Source organism: Hylobates moloch, unplaced genomic scaffold (assembly GCF_009828535.3).
Source record: "Hylobates moloch isolate HMO894 unplaced genomic scaffold, HMol_V3 SCAFFOLD_9, whole genome shotgun sequence".
NCBI classification, from domain to species: Eukaryota; Metazoa; Chordata; class Mammalia; order Primates; family Hylobatidae; genus Hylobates; species Hylobates moloch.
The window spans coordinates 74,786,708-74,807,038 of NW_026652284.1; the positions used below are offsets into that span (position 1 = coordinate 74,786,708).

General features: G+C 40.8%; 1 protein-coding gene across 1 annotated transcript in view; it reads left to right on the forward strand.

Annotated features, from left to right (window-relative positions):
• Nucleotides 1-20,331, forward strand: part of ESRP1 (epithelial splicing regulatory protein 1) — a 57,466-nt gene that overhangs the window by 15,388 nt on the left and 21,747 nt on the right. The window contains exons 5-12 of the mRNA XM_032760064.2: nt 5,555-5,653; nt 5,784-5,838; nt 7,961-8,071; nt 8,193-8,325; nt 8,420-8,462; nt 11,819-12,120; nt 15,399-15,617; nt 18,235-18,421. Coding sequence (XP_032615955.1) covers nt 5,555-5,653; nt 5,784-5,838; nt 7,961-8,071; nt 8,193-8,325; nt 8,420-8,462; nt 11,819-12,120; nt 15,399-15,617; nt 18,235-18,421 — 1,149 coding nt within the window. The remainder of the gene's footprint in view (nt 1-5,554; nt 5,654-5,783; nt 5,839-7,960; nt 8,072-8,192; nt 8,326-8,419; nt 8,463-11,818; nt 12,121-15,398; nt 15,618-18,234; nt 18,422-20,331) is intronic.

Genomic DNA, 20,331 nt, shown 5'->3' on the forward strand with positions numbered 1-20,331 from the left:
TTTGTCTGTAATCTCAGCTACTTGGGAGGTCGAGGTTGGACAATCATTTGAACCCGGGAAGCGGAGGTTGCAGTAAGCCGAGATCACGCCACTTCACTCCAGCTTGGGCAACAGAGTGAGACCCTGTCTCGAAAAAATAAGCAAACAGCTAGGTTTGGTGGCACACTCTTGTAATGCCAGCTACTCCGGAGGCTGAAGCAGGAGGCTCGCTTGAATCCCACGAGTTCTGGGCTGTAGTGCGGTATGCCCATCCAGTATCCACAGTAAGTTCATCATCAATATGGTGACCTCCGGGAGTGGAGTGGAGGGTTGCTTAAGGTGGGGTGGAGGGTTGCCTAAGGTGGGATGAACTGGCCCAGAAACAGAGCAGGTTAAAACTCATGCCTCATGTGCTGATCAGTAGTGGGATCGCACCTATGAATAACCACCGCACTCCAGCCTAGGCAACATAGCAGGACCCTAGTCTCAAAAATAAAAAAGCAACTCTTTTTTTTAGAGATGGAGTCATCCTCTGTCGCCCAGGCTGGAGTACAGTGGCGCGATCCCAGCTCACTGCAAGCTCCGCTTCCCGGGTTCAAGCCATTCTCCTGCCTCAGCCTCCCAAGTAGCTGGGACTACAGGCGCGTGCCACCACGCCCGGCTAATTTTTTGTATTTTTTTTAGTAGAGACGGGGGTTTCACCATGTTAGCCAGGGTGTTCTCGATCTCCAAACCTCGTGATCCGCCCACCTCGGCCTCTCAAAAGTGCTGGGATTACAGGCGTGAGCCACCGTGCCCGGCCCATAAAGGCAACTCTTTTAAGAGTAACATCTCTATCACATGATCTTAGAAAATTCAGTTTTTAGATAGAAGACTAATCAGCTTATTTCTTTTTTTCTTGTTGTGTTTTATCAGCTACTCCTTTGTTCATTAGCATAGGTATTATAAGTCTGGCAGCATGAAATTGTGTTACTATACAATAAATGAAAGTAAACAACAGGAATGGATTTAACATCTTGTGAGGATTCTATGGCAAGGAAAAATGGCTTTCAGATGACACTTCAAATTGGAGTAATTATAAAATAGTTTAAACTTGTCTGAGTTAATGTATTACCTTATTAAAAACTTAGTTTAAAAAGATATTTACAAGTAAAAATTGGATGTTCTGAAACCAGATGTGACCATTTTTAGGTAGTTGGGAAGGATAACTTTTTAAAGTAGATAAGCTAATATTGATAAACCATAAAATTTCTCTCTGAATTATATCCTCAGCTAATGTAAGTGTGGATTAAATCCTCACGCCTGTTTCACCAGTCGTGGTCATAAGGAAAGTGTCTCTCCTGTTAATATATAGACCAAGTCTCTCTAGACTCCTCTAACATGCATATAAAGTTTTACTTGCTCAGTTGCAGCCTGAAATGATGAGTTTTGTTCCCACTGTCTCTGCCTGTACCCTTCCTCTTTCCTTGAGGCATTTCTCATTTGTAAAGCTGGCTAAGCCTGTTTGTACTGTTGTGGCTGCCTTGAGGGCAGAATGAGTAAGTTGCATGAGGAGCTATAAATCAGGAGGCACAGACTCATCTTTCCTTCCCTCAAGATCAGACGTGCAGCAAGTAATCCAATATATACTTATAAATTGATAGGGGAAAGAATTGCTACTAAAACTTTTTTTCTCATTCCTCTCTGTTACTCGTTTTCAGTGATGCTAAGGATCATAGATTGAAGAAACTGGCCTATTGGGGCTGTGTGTGTGTGTGTGTGTGTGTGTGTGTGTGTGTGTGTGTGTGTGTGTGTGTGTAAGGAGATGGCTTGGGCATTCAGGAGGTTGGGTGACTTTTACAAGTTGTTACACAGCTTAGCGCTGCTGATCCTGGTGTGTGACACTGATCCTGGTGTGTGATGGCTCAAAGGGAGACATGTTGGGACGTGTTATGTGGCACCAAGGTAGCCAAATGTCAAGAACATTTTCTTAGTTAAAAAGTAGAATTCATTGAAATGAATTCAGCTACAAGTCTATGTTTAACCAGGCAGGAATGCTTTACATTTTTACTTTTGATCTCTGCCTTCTTCAGTTGGCTTTTATTTATGAGTTTATACAACTTCTCACACACTATTGCTCAATAGTCAAATCATAGCTGTCGTGTAATCCCACTTCTGTTACCCATCAGCCAGGTGACTGGGTGAACTACTGAACATCACTCAATCCCAGTGGTTTGTTTGAGATGGAGTCTTGCTCCACTTGCACTGCTGGAGTGCAGTGGCCATGATCTCGGTTCACTGCAACCTCTGCCTCCCGAGTTCTAGTGATTCTTGTGCCTCAGCCTCCTGAGTAGCTGGAATTATAGGCGTCTGCCACCACATCCGGCTAATTTTTGTATTTTTAGTAGAGACAGGAGTTCACCGTGTTGGCCAGGCTGATCTCGAACTCCTGACCTCCAAGTGATCCACCCACCTCGGCCTCCCAAAGTGCTGGGATTACAGGCGTGAGCCACCATGTCTGGCCAGTTTTGTTTTGTTTAAAAAAAAAAAAGAAAATGGAAGGTTTGTAGCAACTCTGCATTCAGCAAGTCTATTGACACCATTTTTCCAACAACATTTGCTCACTTGTCTCTCTGTCACCTTTCAAACGTTTTCATTATTCTGTTGTGGTGATCTGTAATCAGTGACCTTTGTTACTGGTATAATTGTTTTGGGGCACCATAAAGCAGGGCCATATTAGGTGGAAAACTTAATTGGTCAATGTTGTGTGCAGCTGCTCCAACTGGTGGTTACCGCATCTCTCTCGCTGTCCTTGGGACTCCCTATTCCCTGAAACACAATATTGAAATTAAGCCAATTAACCCTACAATAGCATCTAAGCATTCAAGTGAAAGTAAGAGTTTCATATCTCTCATTTTAAATCAAAAGCTAGACATGATTAAGCTTAGGAAGGCATGCCAAAAGCTAAGGTAGGCCAAAAGCCAGGCCTTTTGGACCAAATGATTTGTCAAGTTGCGTAAAGGAAAATTTCTTGAATATTCCAGTGAATATATGAATGATAAGAAAGCAAAACATTATAGGGTGTTACCTGAGCAAAGATGAGAAGGCTGGGTACCACTTGTCATTTATAGAAGAGAGGAAAGCGTAATTTGAATGGAATATACTTATTGCTATGATAGGGAGAGAGTGTGAGTGGTTTGGATAGATCAAACCAGCTACAACATTTCCTTAAGCCAAAGCGCAATCTAGAGCAAGGCCTTAAGTCTCTTCAATTCTATGAAGTCTGAGAGAAGTGAGGAAGCTGCAGAAGAAAAGCTAGCAGAGATTGGTTTATGAGATTCAAGGAAATAAGTCAGCTCTACGACAGAATTCAAAGTGAAGCAGAAAGTGCTTATGGAGAAGCTGCAGTGTTACCCAGAAGATTTAGCTAACTGATGAAGGCAGCTACACTAAACAGCAGATTTTCAATATACTAGAAACAGCCTTCTTTTAGAAGATGATGCCATCCTGGACTAACACAGCTAGAGAGGATAAATCAACGCCTTGCTTCAAATGCTGATTCTCTTGTTATAGGCTAATGTAGCTGGTGACTTTTAAGTAGAAGCTAACGCTCATTAACTGTCCTAAAAATCCTAGCGTTCTGAAGAATTATGCTAAATTGGCCAGGGGTGGCAACTCATGGCTGTAATCCCAGCGCTTTGGGAGGCTGAGGTAGGTAGATCATTTGAGGCCAGAAGTACAAGACCAGCCTGGCCAACATGGTGAAACCCCATCTCTACTAAAAAATACAAAAATGAGGCCGGGTGCAGTGGCTCACGTCTATAATCCCAGCACTTTAGGATGCTGAGGCAGGTGGATCACTTGAGGTCAGGAGTTCGAGACCAGCCTGGCCAACATGGTGAAACCCCGTCTCTATAAAGATACAAAAATTAGCTGGGTATGGTGGCACGTGCCTGTAATTCCACCTGCTCGGGAGGCTGAGGTGTAGAGGCTGCAGTGAGCTGAGGTCGCGCCACTGCACTCCAGCCTGGGCAACAGAGCGAGACTGTCTCAAAAAAAAAGAAAAACCCCGCCCCCCCCACAAGAAGAAACAAAAAGACAAAACCAAGAATTACACTAAGTCAACTCTGCCTGTGCCCTCAAACCGCATCACAGGCTACCGAATCTTTGACGAAAGAAGAGGCAATTGATGTGGCAAACTTCATTGTTGTCTTATTTTCAGAAATTGCCACAGCCATCCCAACGTTTAGCAACCATCACCCTGATCCGTGAGCAGCCGTCAACATCTAGGTAAGATCCTCCACCAGCAAAAAGATTGACTCACTGAGGGCTCAGATGATTAACACGTTTTAGCAACAAAGTTGTTCTGTTGTTTTTTATTTTTGGAGACAGAGTCTACCTCTCGCCCAGGCTGGAGTGCAGTGGGGTGTTCTTAGCTCACTACAACCTCCACCTCCCAGGTTCAAGCGATTCTCTTGCCTCAGCCTCCTGAGTAGCTGGGATTACAGGCATGCACAACCACGCCTGGATAATTTTAGTATTTTTAGTAGAGATGGGGTTTCCCCATATTGGCTGGGCTTGGTCTCGAACTCCTGGTCTCAAGCGATCCTCCCGCCTTGACATCCCAAAGTGCTGGGATTACAGGTGTGAGCCACTGTGCTCGTCTGAAAGTATTTTTGAATTAAGGCATGTACTTTTTTTAAAAGACATAATGCTATTGACTACTTAATACAGTACAGTCAAAACGTAACTTATATGTGGTGGGAAACCCAAAAAATTGTGTGACTTGCTTCATTGTGATATTCACTTTAATGCAGTGGTGTAGAACCAAGCCTACCATATTTTCAAGGTATGTCTCTATTTGATGGAAATACATCCTTATTTTAGAGAGATTCGCAAAACTTCATGTGAATCCCTGGTTTCACCCTCAAACCAAGTTTGAGCTATGTGTTTCAAAGAGCATACTTTTGGTAAAGAAGCACATTGGTCTGTGTTGGCTCTGAGTGCTTGAATTGTTTCCAGAATTTGCTGTCTAGAACTAGCATCTGCTGTCGTCAAAGGTGGACTATCCTGCAGGGCTCCAAAAGTGTTCTGCAATGGAATTTCTAAGCAGAAGTGGCATTGTAGAAGTAATGTCACATCAATAAACTGTGGTGTCCATTTCAAACATTAGGCCAAAAAAAAAAGTCACTTAATACCTTGTAGTGTTGATAATGTCGCCATATCATGAAGTCGGCATGGTCATTGCCTTGTGTGTGCTGTAAAGATTCAGAGGATGAAATATTCTAATTAACTTTGTTGCATACTTTGATTCAAAACGAAATGAAAATGCTCAGTATTCATTTGCTACAACTGGGTAAATAAATGTTGTATTCCTGGTAATATCTCAGGACTGGATTGATTTGGCTCTTTTACCCAAAAGGGCAGTTGGAGCCTAAGTTGAATGACTGACTGATGGGAGGCAGCCATTCTGAGATTTCTAAAGGAATCTCAGCTAGATCCATCTTCCTCCTCTTGGCTTGGTATAGGCTTAATTTTGATTTAGAAGTAACCTGATTTTACCTTTCCAAAGTGTTTCCTTAATTTAATCTCACAGATTTAAATTTTGAGAAGAATAGTTCAGTCTCTCGATATGGAGCCTCTCAAGTTGAAGATATGGGGAATATAATTTTAGCAATGATTTCAGAGCCTTACAGTAAGTATTGCTTTTATAGTAGTGCAGTCCCAGAATTCGTACTATTTTTCTCTTACCTATACTCAAATCTCCTCCTACAACTTTGTCTCCCTAATCACTAAAATGATGACTTGTATGTTCTCATTTTTAGATCACAGGTTTTCAGATCCAGAGAGAGTGAATTACAAGTTTGAAAGTGGGACTTGGTAAGTGCTTGAGTACTATTTATTTGAGCTTTTTATCTTGTTTGTTTGTTTGTTTTTGAGACAGAGTCTCGCTCTGTCACCCAGGCTGGAGTACAGTGTCGCAATCTCAGTTCACTGCAAGCTCCGCCTCCCGGGTTCATGCCATTTTCCTGCCTCAGCCTCCCGAGTAGCTGGGACTACAGGCACCCGCTACCATGCCCGGCTAATTTTTTTGTAGTTTCGGTAGAGGCAGGATTTCACCATATTAGCCAGAATGGTCTCAATCTCCTGACCTTGTGATCTGCCCGCCTCAGCCTCCCAAAGTGCTGGGATTACAGGCGTGAGCCACCTCGCCCGGCCTTTAAGTTGTTTTTGTTCATATTGTGCCTCTTAATTCTTGTTATATTTTAGAAACTTTACTAATCCTTTTAGCTATCCTTTCTTGCTGTTAGGTCATCTGTAAAAGAAGGTTGTATTACTTAGAGCTTGATATTGGGAATAAAATGTAATGACTTGCTGGCATCTTTAGTCACCCTGACCTTAAGTATATTATATGCTCATATCTGTGATTGTTATTTTGGTCTCCCCAAACTATCCAATCTTTCACTTAGAAAATTTCCAAAGGAGAAATTGTAGGCTTTAATAGAGTTCACAGTTTTTACTGAGATAAAATTTTACATACATTCTATAAGTACTTTATTTATTTATTTTTGAGACACTTGCTCCAGCCCAGGCTGGAATATCGCGGTGTGATCTCTGCTCACTGCAACCTCCGCCTCCCAGGTTCAAGCGATTCTCGTGCCTCAGCCTCCCCAGTAGCTGGGATTACAGATGTGTACCATCACGCCTGGCTAAGTTTTGTATTTTTAGTAGAGATGGGATTTTGCCATGTTGACCAGGTTGGTCTCAAACTCCTGGCCTCGTGATCCACCCACCTTGACCTCCCAAAGTGCTGGGATTACAGGTGTGAGCCACTGTGCCTGGCTATATAGGTTTCTACTCTAAAGCCAAGGAAATAGCTGGGGAGAAGTATGAAGTGGTGTCTGTTAGTGATCGCAGGTAGACCTGTTTGTTTGTAAATCACTCTAATGAATTGAGTGTGTGCTTGGTCTCTGAAGTGAATAGAAACTTCTGACAGCTTTGCCCATAGAGAGAGACTTTGAGGCCGATTAGTTGTGGAGAAAGTGACTTATTAAGAAAATGTCCTAGGAGAACTGAAAATGTGAACGTGGGAGGGATAAGACATCAAAAGGTGTCAAAATATATAATAAGTGATTTGCAAATGAGTCATGAAGGTGTAGGGACTCACAGGCATTTCTATGGACATTCTCTGGGATGGCTCCCTGGTTTGATCTGGGGGATATTTTAATGGCAGACTTCCTACCATGCACACACATTCCTCATGTGGGTTAATTGTCAGCTTTATTCTGATCCTAAATTCGGCTGCTAAACTGGATTTAAACCCCACATGTATACTGTCTAGATTTGAGAATGAATTCAAACCTATCTTTTGGGGTTCTAGGAACTTTCAGGACGTGAGGGTGCCAAGCAAACATTTCCTCAGCATTTTTTTTTTTTTTTTTTTTTTGAGATGGAGTATTGCTGTATTGCCCAGGCTGGAGTGCAGTGGCACAATCTCAGCTCACTGCAGCCTCCACTTCCCAGGTTCAAGTGATTCTCCTGCCTCGGCCTCCCAAGTAACTGGGATTATAAGCGTACACAACCATGCCCAGCTAATTTTTGTAATTTTAGTAGAGACGGGGTTTTACCATGTTGGCCGGGCTGGTCGCAAACTCCTGACCTCAGGTGATCCACCTACTTCAGCCTCCCAAAGTGCTGGGATTACAGACATAAGCCACCACGCCTGACCTTCCTCAGCTTTGATAGATAGATAGTTTGCTGAGTGAGCTAGCTGTGTTGGGCCTGCACAGGCAGCCATCTTTCTATAATGAACCACCTAAACAGTACTTTGAGTTGTACCCACATAATTTTTGAGGTTATAAGGAAAATCAAGTAGTATTGCTAGTCTATCTGAACATCAAATAATACATCCTATGTAACTAGGCAATTGTCTTGCAGGGGGTAATAGGTGTCTGACTTGCTAGCATTTATCATGCAACCTGAAGTTTTGCTTCATCCACAGCAGCAAGATGGAACTTATTGATGATAACACCGTAGTCAGGGCACGAGGTTTACCATGGCAGTCTTCAGATCAAGATATTGCAAGATTCTTCAAAGGACTCAATATTGCCAAGTTGGTTTTCTTCAATATCTATTTTACTTAACAATCCCAAAGGGATAATGGATTTTCTATCTTTTTTTTTCCTCACTGTATTTTTTTTTTCTACCTGCTGTCTGTTTTATTATTCTCAAAGGGGAGGTGCAGCACTTTGTCTGAATGCTCAGGGTCGAAGGAACGGAGAAGCTCTGGTTAGGTTTGTAAGTGAGGAGCACCGAGACCTAGCACTACAGAGGCACAAACATCACATGGGGACCCGGTATATTGAGGTATGTCCTCAAAACCTGAACCCCTGGACATCGAGAATGAGAATTAACATAGGACGGAAGGCTCAGAAACACTAACTTCTCTGTCTTTTCTCAGGTTTACAAAGCAACAGGTGAAGATTTTCTTAAAATTGCCGGTGGTAAGTGCCTTTTACATAATGTGGCTTTAGTTAATAAGAATCTAAAAATTTTGCATACTTAAATTTAGCAAGAGTAGATAAATAGGGTCATGAATGGTTTTTATTTTCTAATGGAACATGGGAATAGATTTTCTTCCCCAGAGGTAGAAGCTTCCAATAATAACAGTGAGCTTAATGTATAACATTTGTCCTTTTTTTTTTTTTTGAGATAGAGTCTCACTGTCACCCAGGCTGGAGTGCAGTGGTGTGATCTCGGCTCACTGCAGGCTCCACCCCCCGGGGTTCACACCATTCTCCTGCCTCAGCCTCCCAAGTAGCTGGGACTACAGGTGCCCGCCACCACGCCCGGCTAATTTTTTGTATTTTTAGTAGAGATGGGGTTTCACCATGCCAGCCAGGATGGTCTCGATCTCCTGATCTCGTGATCCGCCCGCCTTAGCCTCCCAAAGTGCTGGGATTACAGGCGTGAGCCACTGTGCCCGGCAGCACTTGTCTTAAGGCTTGAGCCAACTTACTGTAGTTAAATAGCGATTAAAAATAGTATTATACGAAGGTGAGAAGGTGATATGAAGTTGTATGCATATGGAAAGGCTAGGTTTTTTTGTTTTGTTTTGTTTTGTTTTGGAGACAGAGTTTCGCTCTGTCACCCAGACTGGAGTACAGTGGCACAATCTCAGCTCATTGCAACCTCTGCCTCCCAGGCTCAAGCAATTCTTGTGCCTCCGCCTCCCTAGTGGCTGGGTTTACAGGTGTGTGCCACCATGCCTGGCTAATTTTTTGTATTTTTAATAGAGACAGGGTTTCACCATGTTGGCCAAGCTGGTCTGGAACCTCTGGCTTCAAATTGATCCTCCTGCCTCAGCCTCCCAAAGTGCTGGGTTTACAGGCCTGAGCCCCTGTGCCCAGCCAGGAAATGATATTCTTGAAAAGAGTCAGAAAACTGCTTTCAAACGGCTACACTGCAATAGCTGGGATTGTTGCACATGTGCTTCTAATTTTTCTCTGAACTTAACACATGAGTCACCAGAAACATGGTAGTTTTGGGTCTCATAGTATTTTTGGATGTGTATTTACAGTAATATGGTTAAAAAGAGGGTGGAACAGATGTGGCTTTTATCTAGTTATTTAGTGATTAATAACTTTAAAAGAAGTAACACGCATAAAACATTGACTGTGCTTTTTGTCTGATTTTTTTCTATACATATATCTACTTTGTAAGTTTCTATTGCTCGTTCATACTGTTTTATAATTTCCTTTTAATGTATTATGAACATCATCCTACATTACTCAATTTTCTTAAATGTTAATTGCTACATAGTATTACATGTACCATAATATTTTGAAACATCCCTGTTGGAGCTGAGCACATGGTTCGTGCCTGTAATTCCAGCTACTTGGGAGGCTGAGACAGGGAGGATTGCTTGAGCCTTAGTGTATTTTCAGAATGGCCTGAGCAACACAGTGAGATTCTGTCTGTAATAAATAAAATATCCCTGTTGAGCATTTAGAACTCATTTCCAACTTTTGACTTTAATATGTTGTAAATATTTTTAAATCTCTGTATGTGCCATTCATTAGGATAAATCTCTAAAAGCAGGATAGCTGAATCAAAGAATTTTGGACCTTTTCAACAGCCATTTGACACCTATTGCCAAATTATATGAAGATGACTTTCACTGTGTAAAAGAACATTTGCATTCCTGCATTACAGAGCCTGGGTGAAAATTTTGCAGCTATAGAACTTAGAGGAACAGCATCCTATTAACAAATCTGCTGGTATATTTTTGCTCCAGTTCATCTTTAGATAAACTCTAAGGCTTCAAAATTCAGGACTTTAGGAGCATTTCCAGAGTTCCCAAGCAATGTTTGATATTGTTTGGGGTCAAATATATTTGGGGTTGCTGTGGTTTTACCTAAATCCTGACATTTCATAATAGATGCATTGCAGCTTGGAGATGGCAAAGTCAATTAATGTTTATATCGTTTCTGGGATTTCATTGTATATGGGCACTGCGATAAGAATTTGCTATTAGGGTCTGGGCTTGGTGGCTCATGCCTTTAATCCCAGCACTTTGGAAGGCCAAGGCAGGCTGATCACTTGTGGTCAAGAGTTCGAGGCCAGCCTGGCCAGTATGGCGAAACCCCATCTCTACTAATAATACACAGATTAGCCAGGAGGGGTGTGTGTGTGTGTGTATGTGTGTGTGCGCGCGCGTGCGATCGATCCCAGCTACTCCGGGTGGCCTAGGCAGGAGAATCAACTTTAATCTCTGTGGCAGTGGTTGCAGTGAGCTGAGACCGTGCCACTGCACTCCAGCCTAGGAGACAGAGTGAAGCTGTGTCTCAAAAAGAAGGAAAAAGAAGAATTTGCTATTAGGGAAAATGTTAGTAGTGTATGAGTTTCAAAGATACGCATTTAAGTATTTGCTATATGACAACACTGTACAAAATGTTTTATGTTGGGCAGAATGTTGCTCAATATTGAAAGTAGGTACCCCATATTTTCATTATACTATTCTTTTTACTCAAGAATATTTGGGCCGGGCGCGGTGGCTCACGCTTGTAATCCCAGCACTTTGGGAGGCCGAGGCGGGCGGATCACGAGGTCAGGAGATCGAGACCACGGTGAAACCCCTCTCTATTAAAAATACAAAAAATTAGCCGGGCGTGGTGGCGGGCGCCTGTAGTCCCAGCTACTCGGAGAGGCTGAGGCAGGAGAATGGCGTGAACCCGGGAGGCGGAGCTTGCAGTGAGCCGAGATCGCGCCACTGCACTCCAGCCTGGGCGACAGAGCAAGACTCCGTCTCAAAAAAAAAAAAAAAGAATATTTGAACATTTCTTAATTAAAAAAAAAAACTAATTAACTTACTTGCAGATGGTTTTCTTGGGAGCAAAAAAGTAATCAGGAAAAGATTTTTTTAACCCACAGTGCTTTATATCTATTACCCTACTTGATTTTCATAATTTATGACATAGGCAATCTTACAGACAAGAAAAGTAAGGCATGGAGTTGAACTTGACTAAGATTATGCCCTAGTAAGCAGTAAAGCCAAGATTGGACCCAGGCATTCTGGCTCCAGGACCTGTGCCTTTAACTACCACAATGACTTACTAGTGATTGGCCCATGATTTAATTGTCTTGCCAGCTTCCTAAATTAAGAAGGATGTTTTATGAAAAAGGGGAGGAGTTTCAAATTTAGAAAATTCTGATTTCTAGAATGTTACTTTGCGTTCAGTAGGAGTGTGGGTCTTCATTATGAGCTCAAGACATTGGCGGGACTTTTATCACTTTAAAATCGGTAAAGTTGATGTCTTAACTATTTCTCTCCCTGCTTCCTAATGTTTGTTTTCCCTAGGTACTTCCAATGAGGTAGCCCAGTTTCTCTCCAAGGAAAATCAAGTCATTGTCCGCATGCGGGGGCTCCCTTTCACGGCCACAGCTGAAGAAGTGGTGGCCTTCTTTGGACAGCATTGCCCTATTACTGGGGGAAAGGAAGGCATCCTCTTTGTCACCTACCCAGATGGTAGGCCAACAGGAGATGCTTTTGTCCTCTTTGCTTGTGAGGAATATGCACAGAACGCGTTGAGGAAGCATAAAGACTTGTTGGGTAAAAGATACATTGAACTCTTCAGGAGCACAGCAGCTGAAGTTCAGCAGGTTGGTTTTAAAAACGAGTATGTTGTACCTTTGCATTAATTTCTGTTCTTTATCTCTGAAAATAGTCCTACATTGCTCATTATGTTAAAATAAAACTGGCAAAATACTGAAAGTGTAACTGCATGAAAATAGTCTTGATTCTATAACCAAGAGATAGCCGCTGTTATCCTGTACACACACACACAAAACATACTACGTATTTTTACAGAAATGGGATACTGCTATAGCCGGATTTTTGTATTCTGTTTTAAAACTATACCTTGAAAGCTTACCTATGTCTGAAAAGTTTCATCTTTAAATATCTCATGGAAATGCATACTTTATCTAGAAATTCCTCTAGTGTACACTTAGATTTTTTTTTTTACCAGAAGAAATTTCTATGTAAAATGCTTATAAACCTGTCATCAATTTGACTTCTGTAGCATTGGATATAGAGTGTGAGCTTTTAAGTTTTTTAATGTGTTGCCAAATGTTATTTCATCAGTTTCATACCCTGCTGGTGAGCTCTGTCCTGTTTTTACTAGCTTTCAGCGTGTGTGTGTGTGTGTGTGTGTGTGTGTGTGTGTGTGTTTGAGATAGAGTCTTGGTCTGTCACCCAGGCTGGAGTGCAGTGGCGCAATCTCGGCTCACTGCAACCTCCGCCTACCCCAGTTGAAGCGATTGTCCTGCCTCGGCCTCTTGAGTAGCTGGGATTACAGCTGCCTGCCAACACACCCAGCTAAGTTTTGAATTTTTAATGGAGATGGGGTTTCGCCATGTTGGCTAGGCTGTTCTCGAACTCCTGACCTCAGGTGATCGCTCACCTCAGGCTCCCAAAGTGCTGGAATTACAGGCATGAGCCACCACGCCTGGCAACTTTCAGCATTTTTGAGGCACAAAATGAGGCAATCACTTCCTCAAAATGTACTAAGATCTAGGCAGTAAACCATTTATAGAATCTCAAGCTTTTCAACTGTTCTTGACTTACCAGCTACCAGCTGAACATGTCTTCAGGGGTCAGTTTGCCTTTGTAGCGTAAATGGTATAGACTGCTTTTCCAACTTGCTCTTTACATAGCTTTTCCAACTTGCTCTATTTGTGTCCCATAGTAGAATAGTGATACAAATGATTCCACAGACCTGCTTTGTAAGTATTTAGGATACTTACTTAATTATTTCTGTGAGTTCATCAGAGTTTTGTGTAGCTTCTGCATCCCATTGTATGTTGTGATTTTAAATAATTATGCAAAGTTAAGAACCTTTTTACCTACTAGAATGCCAAAATGATTTTTGTACTTAAAATGAGTATAGTTGAAATTCTAAATTATTTTTGTGTTCCATTGTACTGGTGCTTTTGAACCCTAAACTAGCTACATTCTTACAATTTAAAATTTAAATCTGGCCAGGCACAGTGGCTCACACCTGTAATCCTAGCACTTTGGGAGTCCGAGGCGGGCAGATTGCCTGAGCTCAGGAGTTCAAAACCAGCTTGGGCAACAAGGTGAAACCCCATCTCTGCTGAAAATACAAAAAAAAAATAGGCAGGCATGGAAGTGTGCGCCTTTAGTCCCAGCTACTTGGGAGGCTGAGGCAGGAGAATTGCTTGAACCCTGGAGGCGGAGGTTGCAGTGAACCGAGATCGCACTGCACTCCAGCCTGGGCGACCGAGCAAGACTTTGTCTCCCCCTACCAAAAAAAAAGTTTATACCTTTTTGAAAATGTTCTAAGTGCTGAATCTCTAAAATGTGCTTAAGTTTTCAAACATGACACACATTCTTCCCAAACCAGGACAAAAAACTCGATGTGGTTTCAGATCTTTATTTGTCTTATGAAATCATGGCCTAGAATAAGCTACTGCAGAGCCTGGGCTACTCTGTGTTGGTTTGGAAATAGAGTAGGCTGCCTCTCTATGATTCTACTATGAGTTGCTTTTGGGTGTGCATTTTTTCTACTTCTCCATCCTTCCTGATTTATTTAATAAGTTTTGAACTAGTCATAGGTTTTTCCACTGTCTTTTCTTCATTACTAGTCATTTTATTCAATAAATATTTGAGAACCCCTTAATTGTCAGGTATTAAGAGATGCTTCACCATTTCCTGTCCTGAGTTTATTTATTACTACACTAATTTTCTATTCTTGTTCTTCTAATGTTTTTGCTGTGTCTGGATTGTTTATATAATTTTTTATTAAAGTCTTCTTGTCTCTTTTTCATGCCATTTCTCTGGTGGTGCGGTTTGATTTTTGTCCCCTCTTACTCAGATAGCAACTAAGCAGGGTGTGAGTGGGGAAATTAGTGCATGTTTTGGGGAGGGGTTCATTAATTCTTCTATATTGTCAATTTATGGGATGTTAAAGGCTAGAGTGATTAAGTTGTTCAGAAAACCTGGAGATGCCACAGATGGCATTTGCCTAAGGACTTCTAGTATTATGAACTAGTTGGCACTAGTGAGACAAAAGTGGACAAGACACTTTTGTGGACAAGACACTAGTTGGCACCACTGAGACAAAAGTGGACAAGAGCCTTGTAATATGAGTGTTGCCTAAGGGCAGTCTTTTGTCTAAAATTCACCTAACCTGTCATCATCCATTTCCAAGATAGCTGAATTCCATGAATCTAGAAGATATTCAAGATCTTTTGTCTTACCACAGTCTCAAATTCACAGGGAAACTAAACTACTATTCATCTTTATGGTCAAGAAATGATTCTTTTCAGTTCTTTATATCCACCCATTCTGTCTTGTGCTATTATTCAGCATTATATTTTAATCTAATCCAAAGTGATTGTTTGGCCTGTGATTCTTTTACTGGGTCATTCTCTATTTCTTGGGTTTGGAGGTGGAGTATGAAGGTAATGAGGGGAATACTGTGTACTTAGTGAAATGATATATTTCTACTTTTGCTACAAAAGTCCACATTTAGTGATATGTTCAGAATTGTATACAAAGTGGCAGCTTTAGGGATAACAGTCCCTCACAGATAGTGATACATTGTTACAGGTAGACACTAAGTGTTTAAGTGTTTTGTGTTGTGTGTGGTGTATGCCTCACCGTGTATTTGACACAAATAAGTATCATGCTTTCCCTGCTGGAATGCATGAATCCCTTTCTCCATTACTTCTCAAACTTGCATGTACTTGTGAATCACTTGAAGATTTAGTTCAGATGAAGATTCATATTTATTAGGTCTGGGGTGAGCTGGATTCTGCATTTCTAACGAGCTTCCCAGTGATGCCATTGCTGATCTGCAGAAAGCAGGGGAGTAGCACGGCTCTAAATTACTTCTGTTTTGCTTTGAGTACAGGTGCTGAATCGATTCTCCTCGGCCCCTCTCATTCCACTTCCAACCCCTCCCATTATTCCAGTACTACCTCAGCAATTTGTGCCCCCTACAAATGTTAGAGACTGTATACGCCTTCGAGGTCTTCCCTATGCAGCCACAATTGAGGACATCCTGGATTTCCTGGGGGAGTTCGCCACAGATATTCGTACTCATGGGGTTCACATGGTTTTGAATCACCAGGTAAGAAAGATACTTAGTGGAAAACTTATTCGCTTTTTCTCACTACATATGAGAAATATCTAATATTAGATATTAGATAATCTATTAGAAATATCTAATATTAGATATTAGTCTTTGATAAATAAAATTAGTCTCACTTACATCTAATTAAAAAGTATGTAATCCTCAGTTACACACTAAGTCTTTAAGGAAAGACTTAACTAAATACAAGAGGTCTTTAGAATGAACTGAAAATAATGCTATCATTAGTAAAATAATTCAAATTCAGCTTTGATTCCTTCATCACATATATCCATCACATTGTCGATAGCATCAAGTAGGCACGACATATATTATCAGTCTTGAAACAATTTTTCTTATTTTGGCTGTTCAACTCTGCAACTCTGCTGTAGTGTTACAGCAATCATGGATGATGCTTATTTTAACAAATAATCATATCTGTTCCAGAACATTTTGTATCCATAGACTATTTAGAAATGGCTTATTTCATATTTAATATATACATGTTAGACATCAAATTACATTCAATAGGAACCAAACTCAATGAGGACTTGTATCCACACCACCTAGAAAGAACAGTATGTGTGGATCATAACAGGCTCTCAAATGTATTAATGAATGAGTTGCTGAGAAGCCTGTATCAAAATCTAACTGAATTCTTCCATATGCAAATGTAAAATATTTCCTAGCTTATTGTCACCTAATTTTTGGTTAAAGAAAATTATATTTGCTGGAAAATTTAACAGTATTTTGTGCTGTCATAAGCAGGATACAATTCTACAAACCCATAAGCCAGGTGGTTCTACTTGAAACTTTGGAACTTTTTTTTTTTTTTTTTTTTGAGACAGAGTCTCACTCTGCCATCCAGGCTGGATTGCAGTGGAGCAATCTCAGCTCACTGCAATCTCTGCCTCCTGAGTTCAAGCAATTCTCCTGCCTCAGCTTCCCGAGTAGCTGGGATTACAGGTGCCCACCACCATTCCCGGCTAATTTTGGTATTTTTAGTAGAGACAGGATTTCACCATGTTGGCCAGGCTGGTCTCGAACTCCTGACCTTGGGCGATCTACCCGCCTTGGCCTCCCAAAGTGCTGGGATTACAGGCGTGAGCTGCCGCACCCGGCCTGGAACTCTTTATTCAATGCAAAGCTGTATTAATTTTTGAAAATGTTTTCTGAGGATTAAGGATTGAATGTAGGCTTATATTGAAAATACTGAATTTTTTTTTCCCTAAATTGCTAATTTCTCACCTTTTCACTTGGAGATTTGGTCACTTTCATAACTGTAATCTTGTCTTACTGGAAAGCCTGTGCCATTGGATACAAGGAATCAGAAACCATCCTGAGCCCTTGCCTTCTATACCAGTTTTCTGCATCAGCACATGCTCATTCTAAATCTTCAGTCAATATTAATATTAAATTACACAACTTGTTATCTGACCCTCTCAGCATGCTTCACTGGTAGGAGTTCTTTCGAATAAAATTGCCCACATTTAAGCATCACCAGGGAATTACTTGGTTTCTTATTGAGTCACCACTTCTAATAACCCAGAGGCCATTACTCTTTGATTAACAACAGTATTTGTCTCTCTTTGACTCATGTGACCTATCGTGATCACACTTGGGAAAAGGTTCTTAGATGATGCACAAAATTTAGATGATGCACAAACTCTTAGCTGCCTTGAAGATGTTAGGTTTCCATCTTGGATTGGGTTTGTTGCTAGTTTCCCTGGTATGGTAACTCTAATGGTAACTTGCATGGTAATAATTTCACAGTCCTTAAGAGACTTATTGAGAAAACCATAAAATAAGAAAGTAATCCTATAAGCTGATCATGTCTTTTTCTCCCCCATAAAATATTCATGCTCAATAAAACTAAGGCGTTCTACCTCTGTGGAACACAAATCTACAGGCTTGGTTTGAAATAGGGGATTTTAGCAAGCTATTACTAATAGAAAATGTCTATTAGTAATACCTGTTTGACCAAGGTAGAGCTGTAAGGAGTCAGAGAAGGGCTCCCAAGCAAGGCTGATGATACATACAGCTCTCCCAAATCATCACTTGGCCTTGCACCTCCCAAATTCCTTGCCCCCAAGCCACATTCCAACCTAGGCCTCAGGGATGAGGGAAGATTGAAAGGGATATGGCAGGTCAGTGATGGACTTGAACTGAGAGCCAAAAAAGAATACCGGTTCAGTTTCCTGTAGGAGGCTACATAAAGCTCCAGTGCTGTTTCTGTTACTAGCTTTTCTCAATTGAATGAGATTTAATCGAATTTTTCAGAAGAGAAAAAAACTTATATACGATCCTATATTTTGAAACCGCAGTCACAAGGAGACCCTTTCAAGCCCTTGTAAATCTGATACTAATTAACAGAAGTGAAAAAGGCTCATTTTCAGCTATGAGCTCTCAAAACTGTTTCTTAAAGGTTTTGTTGGCCATTCTGTTGATCAGATGATGAAATGCAAGTCAGGTTCCAGCAGATCACACCATCACCCGGATTTTGTGGCTAAAATGTCTGTATTATGGGTGATTGTCACTTTGCATGTTTTGTAAGCAACCATTTCCTTGTTGAAGGAGACAGTCTCCTTTTGTTTTTATTCTTCCCCCACACACTCAGGGCCGCCCATCAGGAGATGCCTTTATCCAGATGAAGTCTGCGGACAGAGCATTTATGGCTGCACAGAAGTGTCATAAAAAAAACATGAAGGACAGATATGTTGAAGTCTTTCAGTGTTCAGCTGAGGAGATGAACTTTGTGTTAATGGGGGGCACTTTAAATCGAAATGGCTTATCCCCACCGCCATGTAAGTTACCATGTAAGTTTTTCTTGGGTCTTGGCGCTATTCTACGCTATATGCTGGTAGGTGCTTAAGCTGCTTTCGTAACTTTCTGTGCCCCTGGTTCTTTCTGAGGCAGGTGAGGTGGTTATATAAGGCTCTCCCATCTGTAATCAGTAGTATCTGGTAATCATTTAAGACCTTGGTTGTGGACATCCATAATTAGAGATGCTACAAATACCTCTTTCAAATTATATTCCTGCTTTTCCAGTGATAAGCACTTGATTTCTGAAGCTTAGTGTGCTCCAGATAAGCACTGACTCTGGGAGGCAACCTGGCTATATAGATAATTTTAGTACGCATTTAAAGGCAAAAGTATGGCTGGATTCTTTTTCTTTTCTTTTTTAAAACATTAACCTTTAAGAAGGGCAGTTTGATGCACATGTTGCATTTAACTTTTTGAGCATCAAGTATTTTTTGAGCATTTCTATTGCTCTCCAGGATATCTGGAATGAGCAAGTTAGCAAAAACAAAAAACAAAAACAAAACAAAAAAAACCACATAGATTAATTAGCCAAAGTTTCCATTGGATCACAGGATCAGTGCTTAATTTCAAGCCATGCTCTTGCTCATTGGCACCTGGGTGCAAGCCATCTGGAATCCTGTTTGAGGGGAATAAGCCCTGTAGTCTACGAAGTTCTAGTTAGTGAATAAGGAACATATGGGGATCTGATGTTAAAATTTGAGCCTTTTTTACACAATTTCTCCTTTAAGTAAGATGTACCTTCTTAGGCCTGTTGGGTATGTTTAAAGAATATAGTATTTGCAGTACAGTTCAAAGATAACTAAGAAAGTACACTGGATTATGTACTTGCTTCTAATAAAGCGGGGATTTGGGCACCTCACTTTTTAATAAGATGGACCTATACTAATAATCTTGTTTGGTAGAGTATTATTTGTAGAACATTCAGTGGGGCTTAATCCTTTTTATCTTTTGAATTTCTAAATGCTAATATTCCATTTACCTGCTGCTTGCTGTTGGTGAATATCTTAGAGTTGATCATTAATAAGTATGAAATTTTGGAAATTTATAATTGGGTTAAGAGATCTTACAGTAATCTCAGTTGTATGTCTTCAGTATAAACCACTGGTAATGTCAGTAGCTTTTATGATATCCTTTAGTGATAATCTGTCAAACATTATAAGATAAAGCATCATGTGTGACCCAAATTCTGCTTTTGGAATATCCTTTTACTTGTCCCTCCTCCTGGTCATTACAGATTTTTCCTCTGAAGACTTTCATTTTTACCCATTTTTCCTCACAAGCCCCCAAATAAAAAAGATTTAAAATCCATGTGTCAGCCAGGTACAGTGGCTCACACGTGTAATCTCAGCACTTTGGGAGGCCAAGGTGGGAGGATCACTTGAGGCCAGGGGCTCAAGACCAGCTTGAGCAACATAACGAGACCCCATCTGTACAAAACGTTTTTAAAAGTTAGCCAGGCATGGTGGCACACACCTGTGGTCCCATGGGGAGACTGAGGTGGGAGAATATCTTGAGCCCAGGAGATTGGGGTTACAGTGAGCCATGATTGTGCCACTACACTGCAGCCTGGGCAACAGAGCAAGATCCTACCTTCAAAAAAAAAAAAAAAAGTTCCCATAAGAATATATTTCTATACCTTTGATTACCTTTAATACTTACCAAAAATGATGACAAACATTTAGCCATTTGTCTTTTTAGTGGAAGAGTTTAGTGTTTTAAAATACAAAATTCCAATTTTTACATAACTAATACCTGTTCTACTGGACCCTTTTATTTTTCCTGCCAACGCACTTTAGGTGGTTGCCTAGTTAGTTATACAATATCCACAAAACTTACAGAAATTGCGTATTTTTATTTTTTATTTATTATTTATTTATTTATTTATTTATTT